Source organism: Nelumbo nucifera, chromosome 6 (genome assembly GCF_055504915.1).
Source record: "Nelumbo nucifera cultivar China Antique chromosome 6, China Antique-T2T, whole genome shotgun sequence".
NCBI lineage: Eukaryota > Viridiplantae > Streptophyta > Magnoliopsida > Proteales > Nelumbonaceae > Nelumbo > Nelumbo nucifera.
The window spans coordinates 25,670,032-25,689,623 of record NC_142654.1 but is presented as its reverse complement, the minus strand read 5'-3'; the positions used below and the strand labels follow the sequence as shown (position 1 = coordinate 25,689,623).

At 37.1% G+C, this 19,592-nt stretch overlaps 2 protein-coding genes across 7 annotated transcripts in view; both read right to left on the bottom strand.

Annotated features, from left to right (window-relative positions):
- Positions 1–10,629, bottom strand: part of LOC104598649 (multisubstrate pseudouridine synthase 7-like) — a 45,298-nt gene extending 34,669 nt beyond the window's left edge. For all 5 annotated transcript variants that reach the window (XM_010260818.3, XM_088889950.1, XM_010260819.3 and 2 more), the window contains exons 1-12: positions 10,311–10,629; positions 10,120–10,198; positions 9,791–9,994; positions 9,506–9,720; positions 8,166–8,238; positions 5,478–5,534; positions 4,325–4,404; positions 4,184–4,246; positions 3,978–4,065; positions 3,078–3,180; positions 2,864–2,967; positions 525–598 (exon numbers count right to left, since the gene is read on the bottom strand). In XM_010260818.3, coding sequence (XP_010259120.1) covers positions 525–598; positions 2,864–2,967; positions 3,078–3,180; positions 3,978–4,065; positions 4,184–4,246; positions 4,325–4,404; positions 5,478–5,534; positions 8,166–8,238; positions 9,506–9,720; positions 9,791–9,994; positions 10,120–10,198; positions 10,311–10,513 — 1,343 coding nt within the window. In that variant the 5' untranslated portion in view covers positions 10,514–10,629. The remainder of the gene's footprint in view (positions 1–524; positions 599–2,863; positions 2,968–3,077; positions 3,181–3,977; positions 4,066–4,183; positions 4,247–4,324; positions 4,405–5,477; positions 5,535–8,165; positions 8,239–9,505; positions 9,721–9,790; positions 9,995–10,119; positions 10,199–10,310) is intronic.
- Positions 10,630–16,950: 6,321 nt separating this feature from the next.
- LOC104598650 (leucine-rich repeat extensin-like protein 6) lies at positions 16,951–19,092 on the bottom strand. Of its 2 annotated transcripts, none has more exons than XM_019197980.2 (2): positions 17,567–19,092; positions 16,951–17,457 (listed from the first exon to the last, which is right to left on the bottom strand). In XM_019197980.2, the coding sequence occupies exon 1, from the start codon at positions 18,704–18,706 to the stop codon at positions 17,594–17,596; it is 1,113 nt and encodes a 370-aa protein (XP_019053525.2). In that variant the 5' UTR covers positions 18,707–19,092; the 3' UTR covers positions 16,951–17,457; positions 17,567–17,593. The 2 variants fall into 2 exon arrangements, with proteins under 2 accessions (XP_019053525.2, XP_088746401.1); XM_088890275.1 differs by having other exon boundaries at positions 16,952–17,457; positions 17,595–19,092.
- Positions 19,093–19,592: the final 500 nt, after the last annotated feature.

The window sequence follows — 19,592 nt, the reverse complement described above, 5'->3', positions numbered from 1 at the left end:
GTTTTAGCTTTTTTAATTGGTTTAATATTAGTATCCATGCTCCTACTTCCCAGAGTTATTAAAAGTCTAAATATATTACTAGTGTCAAATTACAAATTCTTTCATTTTTTCTTCTTTCTTTATTTTTTCATACTCACCAAAAAAGAGTTGTTGAAAAAAATAACCTTCTTAAACAAATAAAACAGACGATTCCTCCTAATGTCAACAACTAAAAACACTAAAAAGATTGAAATGTTAGTCATACAACCACTTCAATGAACTCACTGTCAAAATCAGTGATTGATCAAGCTTATGACATTAAGACTGTAACTTAGAAAAAGTAGAACACAAAGTTCTCGGCCTCTCGTGAAACTTCATGAAACATTGATGTTTGAGATATAATGAACAAAATATTACTAATACTTCACAGGCATGTAATTGTAGAGCAACAACAAAAATTTTTCTTGCCACTTAAATTAAGAATTTTGCAAAAATACTAACAAATTTCAGAGAAGTTGCACTCCATATCTAGAATAGTATCTTACATCATTCTCAGTGTCCTTGGTATAGCCTTCAAGGCTTGCAAATAGTTACCGGGGCACTTCTTCAAACATTGAAGCTGGTTGAGAAAATAAGAAATACGTTATTTTTTTTATCAGCAAAACACATTATGTTAAGCACAAAATGCAAGAAATATAAAAAGATAACCATTGCACTTTTTTTAAAATTTTTGATCAGCAAGAAAATTGTATTGTATTAAAATGATAATCTGGATATTACAATGACATGGAGTATCCACCCATAATCTTTATTGTGTTTAGGCTTCTTGTAGTATTCACTGATAACATCTTTCTTCCCAGTGTTAACCTTCAGCTTCATCCCGGCATTGGCATAGTGGTCAACCAGCGATTCGACATACTAAACTTGTCTTCTGCTCTCCTCACTGCTCACCATAGCATAAGCCTGAGACAAAGTCACCTCATCCTTTGCTAAAACGTTATGCCTCACAATATCATACTTTGGGTTGAGTCCGATGAGAAACTCAAAGACCCGATTTCTCTCCACCAACTTCCTATATGTTTTTGCATCCTTTATACAACCCCAAACAATAGTCTCCATCAAATCAATCTCTTGCCAAAGAGATTTCAGCATAGAGAAGTAGACGGCTAAGGGCTTCTCCTCCTGTCTTAGATTATTCACATCATACTTCAATTTGTAGGCCTAAGCAACATTAAGCTTTTAGGAATAGGTCTTTGTGACACTTTCCCACACTTCTTTGTAGTTTCTATCCACAGGTAATGCTGACTAATGTGTGGTGGTTGCATAGAATTCACTAACCAACCCACTACTGTGTAGTTTTCCTGCATCCACCTTTCATAGGTAGAATCGTCCTCCAATTTCTTCTTGCTCCCAATAATGTAACCCCATTTCCCTCTACTACACACATGTATCTTAATAGATTGAGACCAAGCTAAATAATTGGTCCCATCTAACTTCATAGTAGTCACAACCCCAAAAAGATTTTCCACTAACCCCCCATGTCTAAACCCGGAATTTGTGGAATATTTGGTCTCTCCTCCAATTTGCTCCATTGAGTGAACAAATACGAGTTTTACTAGGTTAGATTTGTCGTTCTAAGCAAAGAACAACCCTTCAACCTCCCAAAAACAGGGTTTCATAGGACCCAACATGATGGGGAGGAAGAGAGAAACTTCAACCGTTCCTACCAAAGGTTCCAAAACTCAGTCCAATCAAAACCGCCCTCAATAAAAATCAAAAGTCTTACCTCTAATCCCTAAGCGTCTGGTTCAAAATGTCTCTACAACCTATAACAAGATTTCTCCAGTTATCTAGGGTTTTCGAGAAGAATCTCCAAGAACCTATCTTGGGCTTCAACTAAGGATGAAAAACTTCCACAAAAACTCTCCAAAAACCCTCCTAACTAGGCTGCATGAGTTGCTGATTGATCAACTGATCAGTTCTCCATACACACTGTGTATGGGCAAAGAAAATAGAAAGAAGTCGAAAGTGAGAACCTGCTTTGATACCAAGTTGAGAAATACACCTGCAGTAATTCAGAAAATATAGGAAAAGAAAGAAAGAAAGAAAGAAAGAAAGAAAGAAAGGAAGAGAAAGAAGAAGAAAGTGATTTCAGCAGTAGGTTGTGGAAGAAGAGAAGGGAGGAGAGAAAAGAAGAGTTCAAACCTCTCTCTCTAGCCCCCTTGATCTCTTTTATTAACTTAATTCTAAAATTAAGTACAATTACCTGGATGCCCTTAATGAGGTGGCTAGCACTAAAGAAATAATTAAAGAGAACAAAAAAAAGCTCAAAAGTAAGGCCAATAACCAACAAACGTATACTTAAACACTACTTAAAAGAAATAAAAAACACTAAGGCTCATTCTGCCCATTCTCACTACAATATTATCTATCAAATTTACCCTTTTAGGCATAAAATATTATAAAAATTACAAGAAAATTAGGAAACCTTTATATTTTTAACTCAACAATCGGTTCAGATCTTAATCAGTTCAGAACAAGCAAGAACCAAAACCGGACCAGTTATTAATTGGGACAAAATCACAGAACCAGAAACGTTATAATTGGTTTGCTTTGGTCAGGTAGAACTGACCCATTGACAGCCCTATGTATTGAGGATCTCCGCAAGGAGGCAAACAGTAGTAATTTCTTAGTTATATTATTGCCATTTTGGGATTACAGGTAAGTCTGGTTTGAGTAAGTTAATTATAAGCTAGCCATTTGTATTTTTACGTTTTCTTATCATCACTTCTTTAATACAGTTCTTGATGATCTGAAATTGATCAAAAGAATATTAAACACATATAACACACATGCATATGAGCATCAATCATGAGAAACTTACTATAGCCCTTTCAGCAACTAGATGGTGAGGCAATTGTCTAAGAGTCCCCTCAATATCACCACTGTCCTTATAATATTCACGTGCCTTCCGTATTCCTTCACGCTGTTTTTTTTTCAAAACAGTTAAAGAAAAAAACGGTTTTTCTGATTGTGCATCAGAGCCTAAGCACTTATTTTTATCTGAGGTATAAACCCTCTCTTTTCAAAAAGGATATCCCCTTCTCTTGGATCCAGAATCATGCTTACAGCCATTTTCCACTCCCCTCGAAGTAATGTGGCTCCAATGAGGTGATTTGGCATTGAACCACTCCCAAAACGCTGAAAACCATTGCAACATCAATTCAATAACTTCAGTAACCATAAGAGTGTAGGAACCTTCGTAGACTCATCATTAGCTATAAAGAAATGCAAAAGCTGGGGAAAAAAAAAAGAAAAAAAAAACATACTGATTAAAAGAGGACATGTGTCACAAAGGAGAGGACTAAAGGCACCATCCTCCTTTGCAGTACCTTAATGTGACATACCAAAAGGAAAGGATCCATCATTCTATGGTTCCAATCTAGGACTTTCACAGTCAGTGCAAGAGGTCCATCACAATTTACTGGATTATCTTAAGCATAAACCATTTGGACCTTTCTAGGACCCATTCACTATAATGTGAACAATCAGTGCAAGAGGTGAAATTATTCAAATAAATCTACATATTGAACATGCATGCAACAAGAAGGATCATGAAGATACATGAATGCTTTGAGAGAGATTCAACTTTTGATAAGATTTTACTGTTAGTTTCAGCTGGGTAAAGAGACCTGCCAAAGCATAGCTGGTGCTCTTGATACAAGGCATCCAAAGACGCCAGTTTTTTGCGGGTCTGCTTTTTTGGGGGAATAATTGTATGTAAAAGGGTATTGGCAGGGTAGCTTGGGATCTATCCAAGGACCAGGGTGTTTCCATTTATATATTCATACTAGGTACTGCTTGTACATGACCCATGTAATGTGCTGTTCTTAAGTAATAAAGTTGCTGTTACTGATCAAAAAGAAAAAGAAAAAAAAAACATCATGAAGTAGTATATTTTAAGTGACAATGAGAATCTAATGAAACAGAAGAATTACTTGCAAGCCATAGTAGTTGATAAACCCCTTCTTTCCCAAGGCATCTACGGCTGCTTTAATAGTATCTTCAGAATCTGCAACAACTCCTCTGAGAAGATATGTGAATGCATACCATGAAGATTTGAACCAATAAAAGAAATCATAATGTCATTTTGTGTGCGTGATGTTTAACATCATAAGTAAATTATGGGAAAAAGGTAACTTACCTCAATGTGATTGTGAAACGATTTCCTAGGAGCTGCCCGAGAAGAAGTTCTTCTTTGACATGGCTGGAAAGACAATACATATTTAATATATGTTGACATTATAGAATAATAAAACAATAAAGGAGCTTGTCAAAATCTTACCAAAAGTCTCCAACTTTGATACCAATTAGTCTGTCATTGAGAGCAGCCAACCTTTTTGCATATTGCTTGAATACAGTTACCTGCAAAGAAGGAAGGAACTCTATGAGGACCATGTCCTCCAAATGAAGTCATCATCACAAAGCTTAAAAAAGAGAATTCCATTCACCAAAAAGATTTCATCTTTTCTTATAGAAAATAAGAAATTTTCATTAAAAAAGAAGAAAATACAGGTGGGCAGGTATACAAGTTTTGTGGACCAAGCATCCCAGGAAAGTCTCCTCGTCCGCATAATACTCTCCATCCTCATAGCCTACATTCATCAAACATCCTGCTATCTGTCTTCTTCCCACAGTATCAAGCCCTTAATTTTCCTTTCCACCACCTCTTTTAACAATCAGATTACACCCCTCTTCTTGACATCTCACCACATCCTTCTACAAATAAACCTCCATCCACCTCCATGGTTGATCTAAGATCTGTATCTCTCAAATAGAACCAAAAATTAAAAAAAAAAAAAAGAAATCACCTTCATCTTGCAATTGTATCCTCGTCAGAATTAACAGAATCCCTTCTTCTGTAATGTAACTTTCACCTCCACAGGGATGAGGTGCTATACACAAGTCCTGTAGTTAGCAGGTTACAGATGCAAAGCTTGACAAGCAGTGCACACAGTGGTGAGTGATCATAAAGATGTTAAGAAAGAGTTCTAGCTTTTAGTCTAGCCATGATCTGAAAAAGGATGAGCAAAGCATGTCTGGTGAGGTGTTGTATCTATAAGTCAGCTTTTTTGATATGTCAGTTAGTATGTATACCAAGACCTCAGAATCTTGTAGCTCATATACTAGTGAAAGAAGATAGATCAGAAACAAGGTCTTTGAAATTTGTAAGTCAACCTCCAGATTGGATATTTTTTTCTATTAGTCACTCTGGAGAATTGATCTGTAATTCAATCATGAATGAATGACACTCATGCTTGCCTCTTTTGTGGGGAAAAAGACCATAAATAGGGATAGCAGTAAGGATGTCCTAAACAAGGGGTGCTTGACACTTGTGAATATCCATTCTTTTATTAGTCTTCCAATAGGAAAAAAACAATGTAACAATAAAAACAACTATAGACATGTGAAGCACAAAAAATGAGCAACAGATTTACCCTTTGAGTCGAAACAGAACGTTTATCTTTTGTACCCGCAAATCCAAATGACCTTTGCTGTCAAAAACACAATAGTCAAAAAAAAAAGGAGGTGTTCTGAAAGTACAAGGACCATAGAATATAGATATCCAAAAGTAACAGATTATCTGAAATGATTGAATAAATGGAAAAACAACAGAATCCGTAGTTTATAACCTATAATAAAATAGAGGAGCCACTCTTTTTTGGTCAATTTCCTTATTTTTATTTCCAATTCTACCCTTACACTTTGGCCAAATTACAAAAAAAAAACAGTAAATAACACCAGGATCTTACATCAAAAGTATAGGGCATTGTCTGTTTGTCAATCAGGATGATTATTTTCTCCGCATTTGTTAAAATAGTTGAACTGTGGTTTAGCTATTTAGGTTGAGAGAAGGTATTGGATTTTTAGGCACTTGATAAGGGAAATCAGAATTTTGTCATCCCACATGAATTGCTCATTCAATTGAATGCCTAGATCTGCTCTTGCCAGGGAAGGAGTGTCTAGAAGGGAATTAATTTGGGGAGCACCTCATCCAGGGAGGGATGTATAAAATTGTTTAGTGGTTTGTTAGTGTTAATGAATTGAACCAGGGCAGCTTTCATCTGTTGTAACCTTATCCTTCATTCCTATAAATAGGGGTGATCATGGGCCAGGCCGGGCCAGGGCTAGGTTTAGCACCCATGATAAATGCTTCAGCCTAGACCCAGGCTGGGCTTATGGGCATTCCAGACCTAATGAAAAAAATTAACTATTTGAAAATTTTTTAATTAAATAATATATAATACATGAAGAAAACACTGCACAAACCCAAACTAGGCTGGGCTTGTCTAGGTTTTGGGCCTATTCCACAAAAATAAAGGAATGAACTTCATTTAATTCTTAAACTTGGTTTAGCTTGGTTTACCTATTCTTTTATAGATGAAGGCAAGGCATTCATTTCCATTCTTGAGGAATGTGGGACATGGAACAACACTCAATAGTGGGTTAAATCAGTGGGGTTGTTTGTTGATTTTACAGCAAGTAAAATTATGAGAAATTGGAAGGAAGGGGCTGGTTCAGATCAACATTAGATTGTTACCAGTCCTGTTTGGTCCCCTCCACCCCAAGGTTTCACTAAATTAAATTTTGATAGGAGTAGCACAGGCAATCCAGGTCCTTCAAGCATTGGTGGCATATTCAGGAATGAGGAGGGCAATATTATTGGTCTATTTTCTGGGCCAATAGGTGTAGGAGACTCTTTGAGGGCTGAGGTTTAGGGCATGATGGAAGGGGTTCAAAGAGCTAAGGATATGCACATTAGTAGGCTGATTATTGAAAGAGATTCAAGGCTGGTGGTGGGTTGGCTACAAATGGAAGAAGCTGGGTTGTGGAAATACAACAGTGAAAGGAAAAGGTTCAAATGACTGACTCGAGGAATGGAAGTAAGAGTTAATTGGGTTAAAAGAACTGCTAATGGGTTTGTCGATGCCTTGACAAAACAAGGGGTGGGAAGAAATCAGTTGCTTTGGGCTCAACTGTAACAGTTTAATATGTGAATTGTGAGGAGAGTTAAGACTTTTTATCTCTCCTCCTTGTATTTTATCTTTTTATCTTAGTAAAATTTGCAGTTATTGATCTCTCTCTCTCTCTCTCTCTCTCTCTAATAAGAAATCAGTTGCTTTGGGCTCAACTGTAACAGTTTAATATGTGAATTGTGAGGAGAGTTAAGAGTTTTTATCTCTCCTCCTTGTATTTTATCTTTTTATCTTAGTGAAATTTGCAGTTATTATCTCTCACTCTCTCTCTCTAATATTATATATATATATAATATAAAAATAATATATATTATATTGCAGGCTGGGCTGGGATTGAAGTGTTGGGCCCAAGCCCAACCCTGAATTTTCTGGACTTAATGATACAGACTCAGCCCAGGCCAGGCTTGCATACAAAAACCTGAGCCTGGGTCCAGAAGTTTTCAGCTTGCACACCAAAATGGTATTTATACATGGGCCTCCAATACTCACAATGCACCATAATTTATTGCCTTAAAAACCTGATTAATAAAATTCCAACCCTCCTAAGGTCAACCTATCAAACATTAGCCCTTGCATGTGATAGTGCATTTAATCTTTTGTCTCCCATATTATTGCACGGGACCATTCCTCACTCTGGGGACACATATTACATAGTCCCATTATAGACCCTAAATCCTAATAACTTGTGTGTTGGATACCTAATGATCAAGACCCACCATTCAATGTGTTAGACATAAAAGAGGACATATACCTAAACCCATCATGATCAAATGACTTTCAACCATGTGATTCCATGCATTGTTAAATCTGGTATGGAATTACTGGGGCTGGGAATTGACTTGTAATTTCTATTGTCAAGTCATAGATTTTTAGCCAAAGATGGCTTTGTATTTCTTTGGCTTCGACCCAGTTTTTTGGATAGTGAGAAGTTTCTTAAATAAATATGGTTGCTTATCCAAAAAAATTACCGTCTTTTTCTACCAATAAAGAAAAAAAAAAAAAACTAACTGTCCTTTCTTTTCTTTTCCCTCCCATTATTCCCCTAGATTAGTAAGTGGCAAAAGATAATGAGACAATGAGATGCAAAGTAAGAAATACATGACCATATTAAAGTAAAAAAAAAAAAAAAAAAAAAAAAAACAAATGCACCTGGATACCAAGCATTTTTCCTAAGAGTCCTAGAACCTCTTGAGTGTCTTTGTTCTCTTTATAAAGGTGAAACCTGAAGGAATACAAAGATGCTGCATTTTAATAATTTAGCAAATTAACCTCATATGCTGAACTCAAAATGATAGGAAATAATATGGTTCTGAAATACAAGAAATCTAGCATGACAACATAGAAGTAATATGTCTCTTAAGGTCTAGTGGTATGCATGCTAGGCGCTGTCCCCTTAAGATCCCTCCAATCAAAAACATGTAACACCAGATCACCATTTCTAGAAAACCAGCAAAGAAAACACAAAAGAGCATTCCAATTCAACTTTGGCAGGTTTCCAGATATTAACAAGTGGAACTGTACCAATCATTTTCTGACCAGATGCTTTTGTACATAGCATAAACATCCGCCTTACCTTTCTTAAGAAAGTTGCATCACAAATATTAGATGGTGAACAATCAATCCAGTGCAGAACCATCTTTAAAGTAAGGACAAAAGGATTACCAGATCAAAGATATTCTTAATTCATATAGAGAGGATTTTTTCATATACTAATAGGACAAGACTCAATTTATGATCTCATGGCCAGTCAAAGTGGTGACCATAAAATTAAATACCAAGAATCTGCACCAAGGATTTTGTAGAATAAAATTTCCCACTTCTTCTGCAACCTGCCCACTTTGGATCTATTTACCTTTCCCTGACATGGTGGCTCTTATGATTTTTGAGAAAAAACAAAACAGAACATATCTATCTGAAGTTAATGTACAAACAGTTCTGCCTGAATTTAGATATTGTTCTTTTATGATAATAAGGGTGATCAGAAAAAATGAACTTTTCCTGGGCTAATTGCAAGAAAATTAAAATTCAAGAGATGAATCATCATCAAATAAATATGGCACAGTTAAAATGATTACAGGTTATTTATTTATTTTTTTTTTTTATAAGAAAATGACTATGGATTTTTAACAATCTCTTTGGCATGCCTCTTCTAATGGAAGGTCAATCACAGACCATGCATATTTGTTAGCATTGTATATTACTACAATACAGTGTTAATGAGGTAGCTGTTTCATTCAGAAGAGACCATGCTTTTAGGTGACATTTATATGTGAAATACTTGTTGGCTGTCCTTTTTCTGCAATGAAAGTTTATTATTACCAATAAAAAAGGAGTTCTCACCATCCAAGGCAAAACAAGAAAGGCTAGAAAGAACAACTTGAGTAGACATTTCATGAATTCCCTGCTTGTATGGTATTTGATTATGATATAACTACAAAAGATAACAAGAGTTTATAACAAAAGGGAAAAAGAGTACAGTAGCCATTCACCTAAGGAACTTGCCAACATGCTCAGGCCAATTATTCGAACCTCTGCTGTCAAAGGGCTTGTCTTTCCTGTCCTTTCGTTTCTTCGAGTTCCTGGCATTGCTATCTTGCCCTATGGAACTTAACCTCACACGAATGCATTTCAATGTATCATCTGGTCCGTCGACTGTGTCCGTTAGAAGGAACTTAAAATGCTCCTTGAAGAATTTATGAACTGCCTGAAAAACTTCAAATAATCAACAATAGGTAATACTCGATCGAAATGAAAACATCGAATTCAGAACTTACCGTTCTATGCGACTTGTCAGAATCCGGAGAAAGAACAATTGGAGAGACGTTGCTTTGGCCACCAGAAGTAATTTGATTGAGAAGAGATTTTAGAGATTCTGCATCAGAGTCGCCAGCGAGGGCCCTAAATAATTCAATTTCCGATGTATAAGTTTTATATGTTTGGTCAGGGATTCCCCTTTCCTTTTCCATTTCTGCTACAATCTGGCAATTTAAACACAACGAATATCACATTCTCGATATTTAAAAAAAAAAAAAAAAAAATCGAACTCGTTGCACGCGTTTAATCAAATGTATGGGAAAAAAAACAAACAAGTAAGTTAAATTACTTCAGGAGGTGCATCCAAACACGTAAGGTGAACAACTTTTCCATCTGAATCTACTTCATTCACGATAAAATCGGAATACCTGCAAAAAATGCATTGAAAACTTAAAACAGACAAATAAAATGGGGGAGGAAGTGAGGAACAAGAAAGAAAATGTCTTTTGAAGCTAAATAGAAAACGGAGAAGATCGAGACCTTTGCTTCAGAACGGCGTGAAATCCAGGGAGATGAGAAATGTAACTGTAGATGCCGACGCCGGCTTCATTGAGGGTTGTCATAGCTAGGGTTTCTGCTTTAGTGGAGTTGCAGTGGTAGTAATAAGGTTTTAGCTTGAAGGGTTTTAGCAGAGCCAACACGGTGATGGAAGGTGGGAAGCTCCACAGTTTGTCAGACCACATTGACCGTTACGCGTGTACAGTGTACAAACTACAATACAGATTTGGAGGTTGGAAGTTGAAGTCAGGAAGTTGGAAACTTGGAACTCGAATGTCTTCGATTTCCGCTGCTGCTTTTGATGGGAAATTCTATTAGGTGCATTTGGGTCCATCTTTATAAATGCATATTAGCCATACAACGTATGGTGGCCCACCAAACTCACCATTCTGGATAATTCATCCACGGACGGTGCTGCAAATGGATCGAAACTAATCGAATATATAACCGGATATGGGTAGATTCATCGGTTCCTATCTATGGGATTATACCGGATTCGAATCCAATTGGAATTGCAATTGGATATGGAATTAAAAATCACCAAATTATTATACATTATTATTAAAATGAACTAAAATGATATGGTATTTCATAAGAACAAAATAAATTGAAAATTAGTTAGGGAAAATTCCATCATTACCTTATACTTTGGCTCAAGTTGTAATTTGGTCCCGAAATAGTCTATTATCCGAACTTTCAATTTGTGATAATCCAATACCTGTTAATTAACCGTCTAATGCGTAAAAAGATATAAATACCCATCCCATTTTCAATAATTGAGTTTAAGTAATTTTTTAAATGATGAAAATAACCTTCACTACAATAACCTTTTTCTGTGGGTGGGAATCAATGTTCACTGTTCTAACCATCTGAATAGCACCGGTGTTGTTTAATCCCTAACTGCTCATTCATTCCTTAATAGCATCGGAGTGTCTATCCCGGATAAAAACAATCCAGACATTTTAATACTGTTTTCTTGCAGGTCTCTCTAGAGAACTACTTAGCTCATCGATCAACTTAACTCGGCATCTAAACTACCTTCTACCTTGGCCCCATTCAACCCAGCATCCAAGTTACTTTCCAGTAGGAAATCCTCCGGTTCAACATATGAGTCATCAACCAGCAGGAAACTGCACGACCCAGGTACGACATAGCTACTTCCGTTCTAAATGGTGTTGAGAGTTTAATCTTCTGCTAGTGCATCATCCTCTTTGAGATGTGCCGAGGGATGTAAACTTTCATCTTTGTTCATAAAACCCTTGCCTGTTGTTTTTGGTTCTACCTCCAAAACTACAACAGAATACTCTTCCTCCCATAATTTAGATCAAACAGAAATCGAAAATTTCAAAGATAAGTGCAAATCAGGAAATATCCATCTAAATTATGCAATTGGGTTCTTTAATCAAATGCTTCTCATGCAACCCCCGCCTCCCATTAGGGTTTTCAATCTTGTCTTAGGTGCAATTGCCAAGATCAAAAACTACTTAGTTATTGTTTCTCTCTACAGAAAATTGAATCCAATCGGTGTCTCTCCCGTTATCATTTCCCTAAACATTCTATTAAATTTGTAACTCTAATCATGTTCCATTTGATTTAGCAGTTTTTGGGGAAATTCTGAAACAGGGTTACAGCCCAAACACTTTCACTTTCATATCCCTGATTAAGGGGATGTACATGGATTATGGGATCAATGAAGTTGCCCAGATCTTCCAAAAAATGATTTGAACAGGGCTACATGCCCACCGTAATCACATACGGAACTTTGATTAATTAATGGATTATGTAGGTCGGGAAACACAACCCTACCACTGAATTTGCACATAGAAATGGTGAATGTAACTGTTGGTGATCGTAGGTTTAAGCGTAACGTAGTTACGTACAATATGGTTATTGATGGCCTTTTGTAAAGATGGTTCCATAGATGAGGCTAAGGAACTCTTTGCGAGATGATGAATAGGAGGATTTCTCTTGATGTGGTTGTTTATGGGTCTTTGTGGAGATGATGGTCCCATAGATGAGGCTAGGCTCAGTTTGGAAGGAGTACAAATATAAATGTGTAGAGTGCAAAACTATGTATTATTTTGTATGTATTTGTATTGTATATATTTGTATTTATATTTCTTTTAAAGTAAACTTAAGGCTCAATTTAGAAAGAGTACAAATGCAATTATATATAGTACAAAAATATACAAAATAATATAAAATATAAGGTTTTGCATTCTATATATTTGCACTTGTACTCTTTCCAAACAGAACCTAAGGAACTCTTTGTGACAATGAAACTGTTTAAAACTCTTGAATGTAGTGCATTTGAACCAAGTATTAAGATATACAACTGCCTAATACATGGAATGTGCAAAGCAGAAAAGCTTGAAATTGCTTAAATGGTCGGTTAGTTGACGCCACCTCTCCTCTTTCGTTCAACCCAGATCGAAGAGAAAGGGGAATATGGTAAAAAGAAAGGAAAAGGATAAAATGGTCTGAATATTATTATAAGGGTTAGTTTTGACATTATGAAATTATTTAAGTTGCACCTGACCTCACATGATGGCTCTGACTAATAGTGAATTAACACTAAGTACTGGATTGTCACAAATTAAAAGTTCGGATATTAGATTGTTGCATTTAAAAATTTGGAAACTAAATTATCACTTAAACAAGAATACAGGGTACTGATGGAGAATTTTCCCAATTACTTATTCGGGGGTGGCATGACTGGTCAAAGCTCTTTCGTACAATGTATTTTTTGTATTATAGGTTTTTCCTATGTAAAGTTATAATATACATACATACATGTAACTTCTTCAAAATTGGCTTAGGCTAATCCGACCAAAGTTGCACCCTAGTGGTAAGGGTAGGTGAGCGGTGAGCTATGCGCAAGAGTGGGTTTGCCATGGCCGAAGAGTCTATCCGTTGAAAGGTGGAAATTACAGAAAGTGACGTGGCTTCCCTGTTTCACATGGGTGATGAATTAGGTAGGAGCAATCATAATGATAATGTCTAGAACTTTGGTAGTTATGAGCATTCTAAATTGCTAAAGGTGATATTTGCAATATCAAATAAGGGCTAGTCTATTGGTTTACAAAGTTGTGATGTAGATTTCCAAACTAACTCTGATACAAAGAATCTCTCATGAGAAGCACAATAAGTTAATAAACCTAGGGTTTGTTCCCTTAAATATGAAAGGCGTGATAAGTTATGGAAGAACTGTCATATATAAATGAGATTCTGTCTTCTAATAATAGTTTTTATGGTCAAAAATGACAAATTTTCAAGTAATGTCACTACCAAACTCTCACTTAGTGCTGAGGAATTGAGGATATGTCCATTCAACTTTTGACATGGTGATGTTGGAAAATTGTGCGAGGAATGTGAGGGAGAAGGTTTTACCGGGTGAAGAATGATAGGAAGAAAGCAACCCACAAATCATATTTAGAGGGGAAAGAGAAGGGGGAACGTTTATTAAAAAAAATCAAGGTTTTTAAAATCGAATCAGACAACGAACCATTTAGGGTTTGTTTCTCGAATCGAACGGTCTGACCATCCAAACCAAACGGTCAGTCTATTTTTGATAAAAAATAAAAAAATCAAAAACGGTCAAAAACTGTTGAACGGTTCAAATAGTTTAACCACCAGATCAGTGTTTGCTGATCAAATCAATGGTTCTTGGCCAAAAGACGATTCTGAGGTAAAACAAAACTAACTGGTTCCTGATTTTTCTGGTCCAACCATCCAATCCGATCCAGTTTTAAAAACATTGAAATAAATAACGAGATAACCATAAAAACTAGAAAGCAAGTGGAATAGATTAAAAATGGGTCAGTTATTTAGACTATAATTTCACGTATTTATTAAAACATCCCTATAGTTTCCAAATGCGCTCTACTTTAAAATGAGTAGAAAAATGTGAAAGGACATGTATACAGGGTTTTTTTATTTCAAAAATATTATTCTCATATCAACCTTTCAAGGAAACAAAACCATCTCCCAACATCCAAACCAAACGGTCAGTCTGCAGTAAAAGGTGAATTTCATAATCCTTTTGTTGGCAAGTAAAATAAATAAAATTTACCCTATATAATAAAGGAATAATAATGACGAACCAAACCACTAACGAGTCAAACTTGATGTAAAATTTTGCCAACCCCGGCCCTACTTCAAAAGCCTAAACAAATCAGAGCTCGTGTTATTGTTTTGAAAAGGTTATAGTCAATGTCGTGATCAGAAAAGTTGTTTATCAATTAATCTAACAAACAGGGAAACTGATGAGAAACTTCTTGTCACCTTTAATTTACTGATCAAATTTTGCACTTTAATTACCAATTACTCCCTAAAAACCCCTCAAATGGTGTGTTCTGTATTCACACAATGGAAACTATCCAACAAGATCCAAGTGTTTGAAATATTCAAATCATCTTCACTCAAAATACAAGAAAATGATTTCAGATTTCTAGAATGCACTGGCATGTAAAGGGTAAACCCATGCATTTGCTTGTGGTTGAATAGATATTTGGTTAGGGTGGGGTTGTCTCATTTGGGTTTTGACATCAATTTAGGTTCAGTCAAGCGTTTATGTTTAGGGTTACTCTTGGGTTGCCCTTTAACTTGATTCAAGTGTTCAATTATGATATGGGAAAAACAACTGATCAATAAACTATAATCATAAACGTGATAATGATTCAAATGTTATTTATCAAAATTCATGGGTGGGTTTGAATTGATCAAAACTCTTTCTATACCATATCTTTCCCGTATATAGATTTTCCCATTGATTCAATCCATTTAATTTATAACTTACATTATTAGAGAGAATTGGGAAGAGTTAAGAATTAAGAGGAAATGAGATATTTAATGGGAGAATGGATATATATTAGAGAGAGAGAGAGTGTGTGTAAGCGTATCAATGGACCGGTTTTGGATTAGACCTGGTCCATTTTTAATAAATTTACATTGCATTGGGTTGGATTAAGCCAATATCTGATCCATTGATACAAGCATAAGAACATAAGTGTCAATGGACCGGGTTTGGGTTGAAACCAATCTAAATCAAAACAATTTTGAAGAAATTGGATGATCCAGACATTGAATTGGACCAGTACAAATTGATCCAAAATATTCATTGGATTGGATTGGACCTGGTCCATTTATAATTGACTCACATTGGACTAGATCGGATTGGACCAAATTTAGTCCAATTGACACTCCTATGAATGTATGTGTGTGTGTGTGTGTTAAAAATGATCTTAATTGAGTGAACAATGACGTGGGGTGGAGACCGAGCAAAAATGATCTTAATTGAGAGAGCAATGACATAGGTGGAGATCGCATTGATGCCCCACATGAACATCTCATTGTGTATTAGTAACATCTCCCATACGTATCATTAGGAGATGTTCCCAACACATACTTGGGATGTGCTGTGGGGCACCCATGGGGTGCGCTCTGTGGGGTGCACATGGGGTGGGGACAGGGCAAAAATGATCCTAAATGAGAGAGCAATGGCACGAGGTGGGGACAGAACAAGGTGCACATGAGAGTCTGCCGTTGCCCCAGTTTGATCCCATACCCTCTTTCTGAGGGATGGTGAATGACCATCCAAATAACTGGGTCATAATCAAGATGAGATCACATCTCCGCCCTACAAGGAGCTGGATGTTTCCAATACACGGCGGGAATGTGCTGTGGGGCGGAAATGGGAACTCAATCAAGATAAGGTTTTTATTATGACATTTTTAATTTTTAATAATTTAACTTAAAAACAAATAACCCATGCATCATGTGTCAGAAAATGAGAGGAGGAGGTCTACGTGAGCATTGAAGTGAGTTGGCTTTGGCCTTTGTCCTCAGTATAATATGGATATATATGTTTTAAAATAGGGATGCCGACAGGGTAGTTTCATTTCATGCTTGCCTTCACCACCCAGCCCTCCAGGCCTCCGATGTCTTCACCCAAACCTGAACCGAGCAACAATACCATGTGATTTCTAAACTCGCATCAGCTTAAAAGGTTCGACCAATACCAAAGGACCTGACCCACAGTCTTTCTATTATATACTCTTTATAATACATCTTGAAAATTCAAAGTCATTAATTTAAGTTGAAAATTGGTTAATGGGTCCCATGATGTCACTTCCTCTATTGTCAAACAACAGGAATCAAAACCATGTAAAGAAACCCTAAACTTTAAATTTATAGGATTAGAAGTAGTAGGGGTGCAATTTGGACAGATAAGGACTGGAATTTTGTCAAAATTTCAATAGGTCTCATCACCCAAGCCTAAAACAGTGTAAAATGTTAATTTAGGCCATCCCAGTTGAGTACACCCCTCAATATATATGTAATATGTAGGGGTATGACGGTATGATGAATGGTGGTGAGGGTAGTAAAGTTCGAACCAGACTCAGATTGAAGAACTGAAACCCTAACTTAACCCTGAATAAGCCTTCTGATTCTAACTTGATCTCATAGATTTGTCATTTAATCCGATTCATTGACATCCCTTTTCTAGAACATGGTTAATTTTCTTTTCTTTCTTTTTTTTTCTTTTTTTCTTTTTGTTATTTTTAGGCTGTCTTTGGTTTGACAGAAGAGAGAAGCAAAAATGACTTAAAAAAGTTGCAAATTTGGAATTCCTTCAACTCAAGAGTTTAGGGCCTTTAGGCAAATAACACCTTAGAATATTATTACCTATGTCATTAACGTAGAATTATACATGCCCACATTTGGTAATTTTTATCTTGACTCAAAATTTCTCAGATTCAAACCATGATTGTCTGGTTGGCATATATAGGTGCTCAAACCGGTGGTCCAGCGGCCCAGACAGCTTGACCGGATCCATGGACCCTGGCTATGGTCGTTTCATCAAATGGACCACATGGTTCGATCGTTAAGCCCCCCGCCACCCAGTCGGTTTTTTCGGTTTAACATGGCCCGACCCGATGCAATGTTAACCATTGGAATGAAAAGCCTACAACGTCATGAAATTGCACGTTGAGCTCCTGGTATATGTCCTGTATAGCGCGTATTCTCTCAACAGTCAAAAGGCCGTCTCGTCTCAGGCTCTCAGGTTCATGGTTGATGGTTCAAACTCAAACCATCATCCATCGATGCTCTCAGCCTCTCACCTTACCTGCCATGATAAATTATTAGAAAAATTCGTCGTTGAGAAACATAATAATTTGATACTATTTAGAAACAGTTGTTACAAAGAAATTAAGATTTAATACACAGTAATTTACTGGTGGTCATGGCCATGGATATATATACTAGTAATGAATCGGTGGGGGCGGTGGTGGACTCGGAGAACACCCAAATGCATCGCAATGTATAGGATGGGATAGGAACGCTACACATTCCTCCGGTGACCGTTGAGACGGACGATATGGGATACAATTCTTCCGGTCGTTCTTGTGCTTTAGCTTGAGACAGATTGGTGGTTCTCCGCAGAAGTAGTTATACGAGTACGTGAAATTCTTCAACCTCGGCAAATGGCATATACTTTCTGGGATCTCACCGGTAAGTTTGTTGTGAGCCACGTTCAGCTGCTCCAGGCTCTTCATTCCTCCCATTGTATCCGGCAACGGCCCCGTCAAGTTGTTAAAGCTGACGTCGAAAACCGTTACGTTCTTCAGAAGTCCAATCTCCGGTGGCACACACGATGTTAGACCGGCATTCATGAGAATAATTTCATTCAGTCCAACCATGTTTGCCAAACTTGAAGGCAGGCAGCCGCCGAGCTTGTTATTTGCCAAGACAAGCACCGACACCGGGGAGTTGCCGATATTTCTGGGCAGGGAGAATTTAAACCTGTTGTTGTTTATGAAGAGTGCGTCGAGCTTCAAGTCGAAGAGGCGGGTAGGAACGTCACCTTCAAATTGATTGTATCGGATGTCAAGATATTTGAGTGAAGGGAGGCAAAGGACAACAGAAGGGAAGGGGCCTGTGAATCGGTTATTGCTAACATCGAGCTCGTAAAGAAGGTGAAGGTTCCGAAAGCTTTCAGGGATGGTTCCACAAAAGCGATTGGAGTTGATGTGGAAGACAGCCAGGTCGGTGAGGAGTCCAAGCTCCTCCGGCAAGGAACCAGAGATGTCGGCATGGTTCAAGTCAATTCCGGCGACCGTTGTTATATGAGGGTCATCTGGGGCTGGTGCACAGTACACTCCGGTGTAGTTGCAGACATGGGGACCACACCAGTTTGCAATGAAGTTCTTTGGGTCGGACAGAATTGCATGTTTCCATGCCTGGAGAGCTGTGTAGGCAGTCAGGAGTCTTGGGTTTGGGAGAGGTGGAAGTGGTTGATGATGAGAGGGTTCAGAGAAGAATGCAAGGACAGATAAGAAGCCACAGAGGGCTGAACTGAGAAATCTGTTTCTCATTTTGCCTCGGTGGCCTGATATCTGGGGAAAGGTTTGAGTGGAGATTTATATGGGCATGATTACTTGGTCACTAATGAATTAATATTAAAGAAGAGAGAAAAAAAATAAAAAAGATAAAGATGAAGACTTGGGGGGGCTGAAAGGCTTTTGGGTGGGTAATTGGAATAATTAATTAACCTAGAATCTGATTTATGATTTATATGTGATGAACAAGACACAGATTGACCATTTGAATCAGTAATCTCCCACAGGAAAGAGCTTAATTTTATGAATTGAAAACTAAGACACGGAAATGGAAACCTGTATTTCAACTAACATGGATTTTTAGATAAGTGGAGAGAGAGAGAGAGATCTCACTTGACATGCCTCAGCAAGAGAGCAAGATGGGACCGGAACCGCAGCAGGTCTTTCAAAGTCTTGGGGCGAAGGAGAGTCAGGTTTTAAGTAGCTGTTAATATGTCAATTCTCAACCACTCGGGTACTGTAGTCCATTCAAGCATCCTTCCATACAATTTCTTCTTCTTGTTTTCTTGGTTAATATAGATACCCACCATGAATTTAGGGGGGTCGGGACACTTAACCCCCTAGCTAACTTTGTTTTGCAACAGAGACTCCTGCACTCTTTTATTTCCATGTCACTGTCATGTGTTTATACAAATTTTAAAACCCCAAACTACCCTTTATATTATTTTTAAGACCATTATTTTGCTGACTAACACCCTGTATGGAAATATTAGTGAATAGTGAATGAACCATTCATCTCCAATGCCTTTAATGAGTGATTTATTTTTAAATACTATGCTTTGCAATGGATAACTTTCTTTAAATTTAGGGTTCAACTATGATGCATTCACTAATATTAATTGCATGTTAAATCCATATATCA

Bases quoted from the DNA above. Each gene is read 5' to 3' on its own strand.
- LOC104598650 (XM_019197980.2), bottom strand. From the start codon at position 18,706: ATGAGAAACAGATTTCTCAGTTCAGCCCTCTGTGGCTTCTTATCTGTC.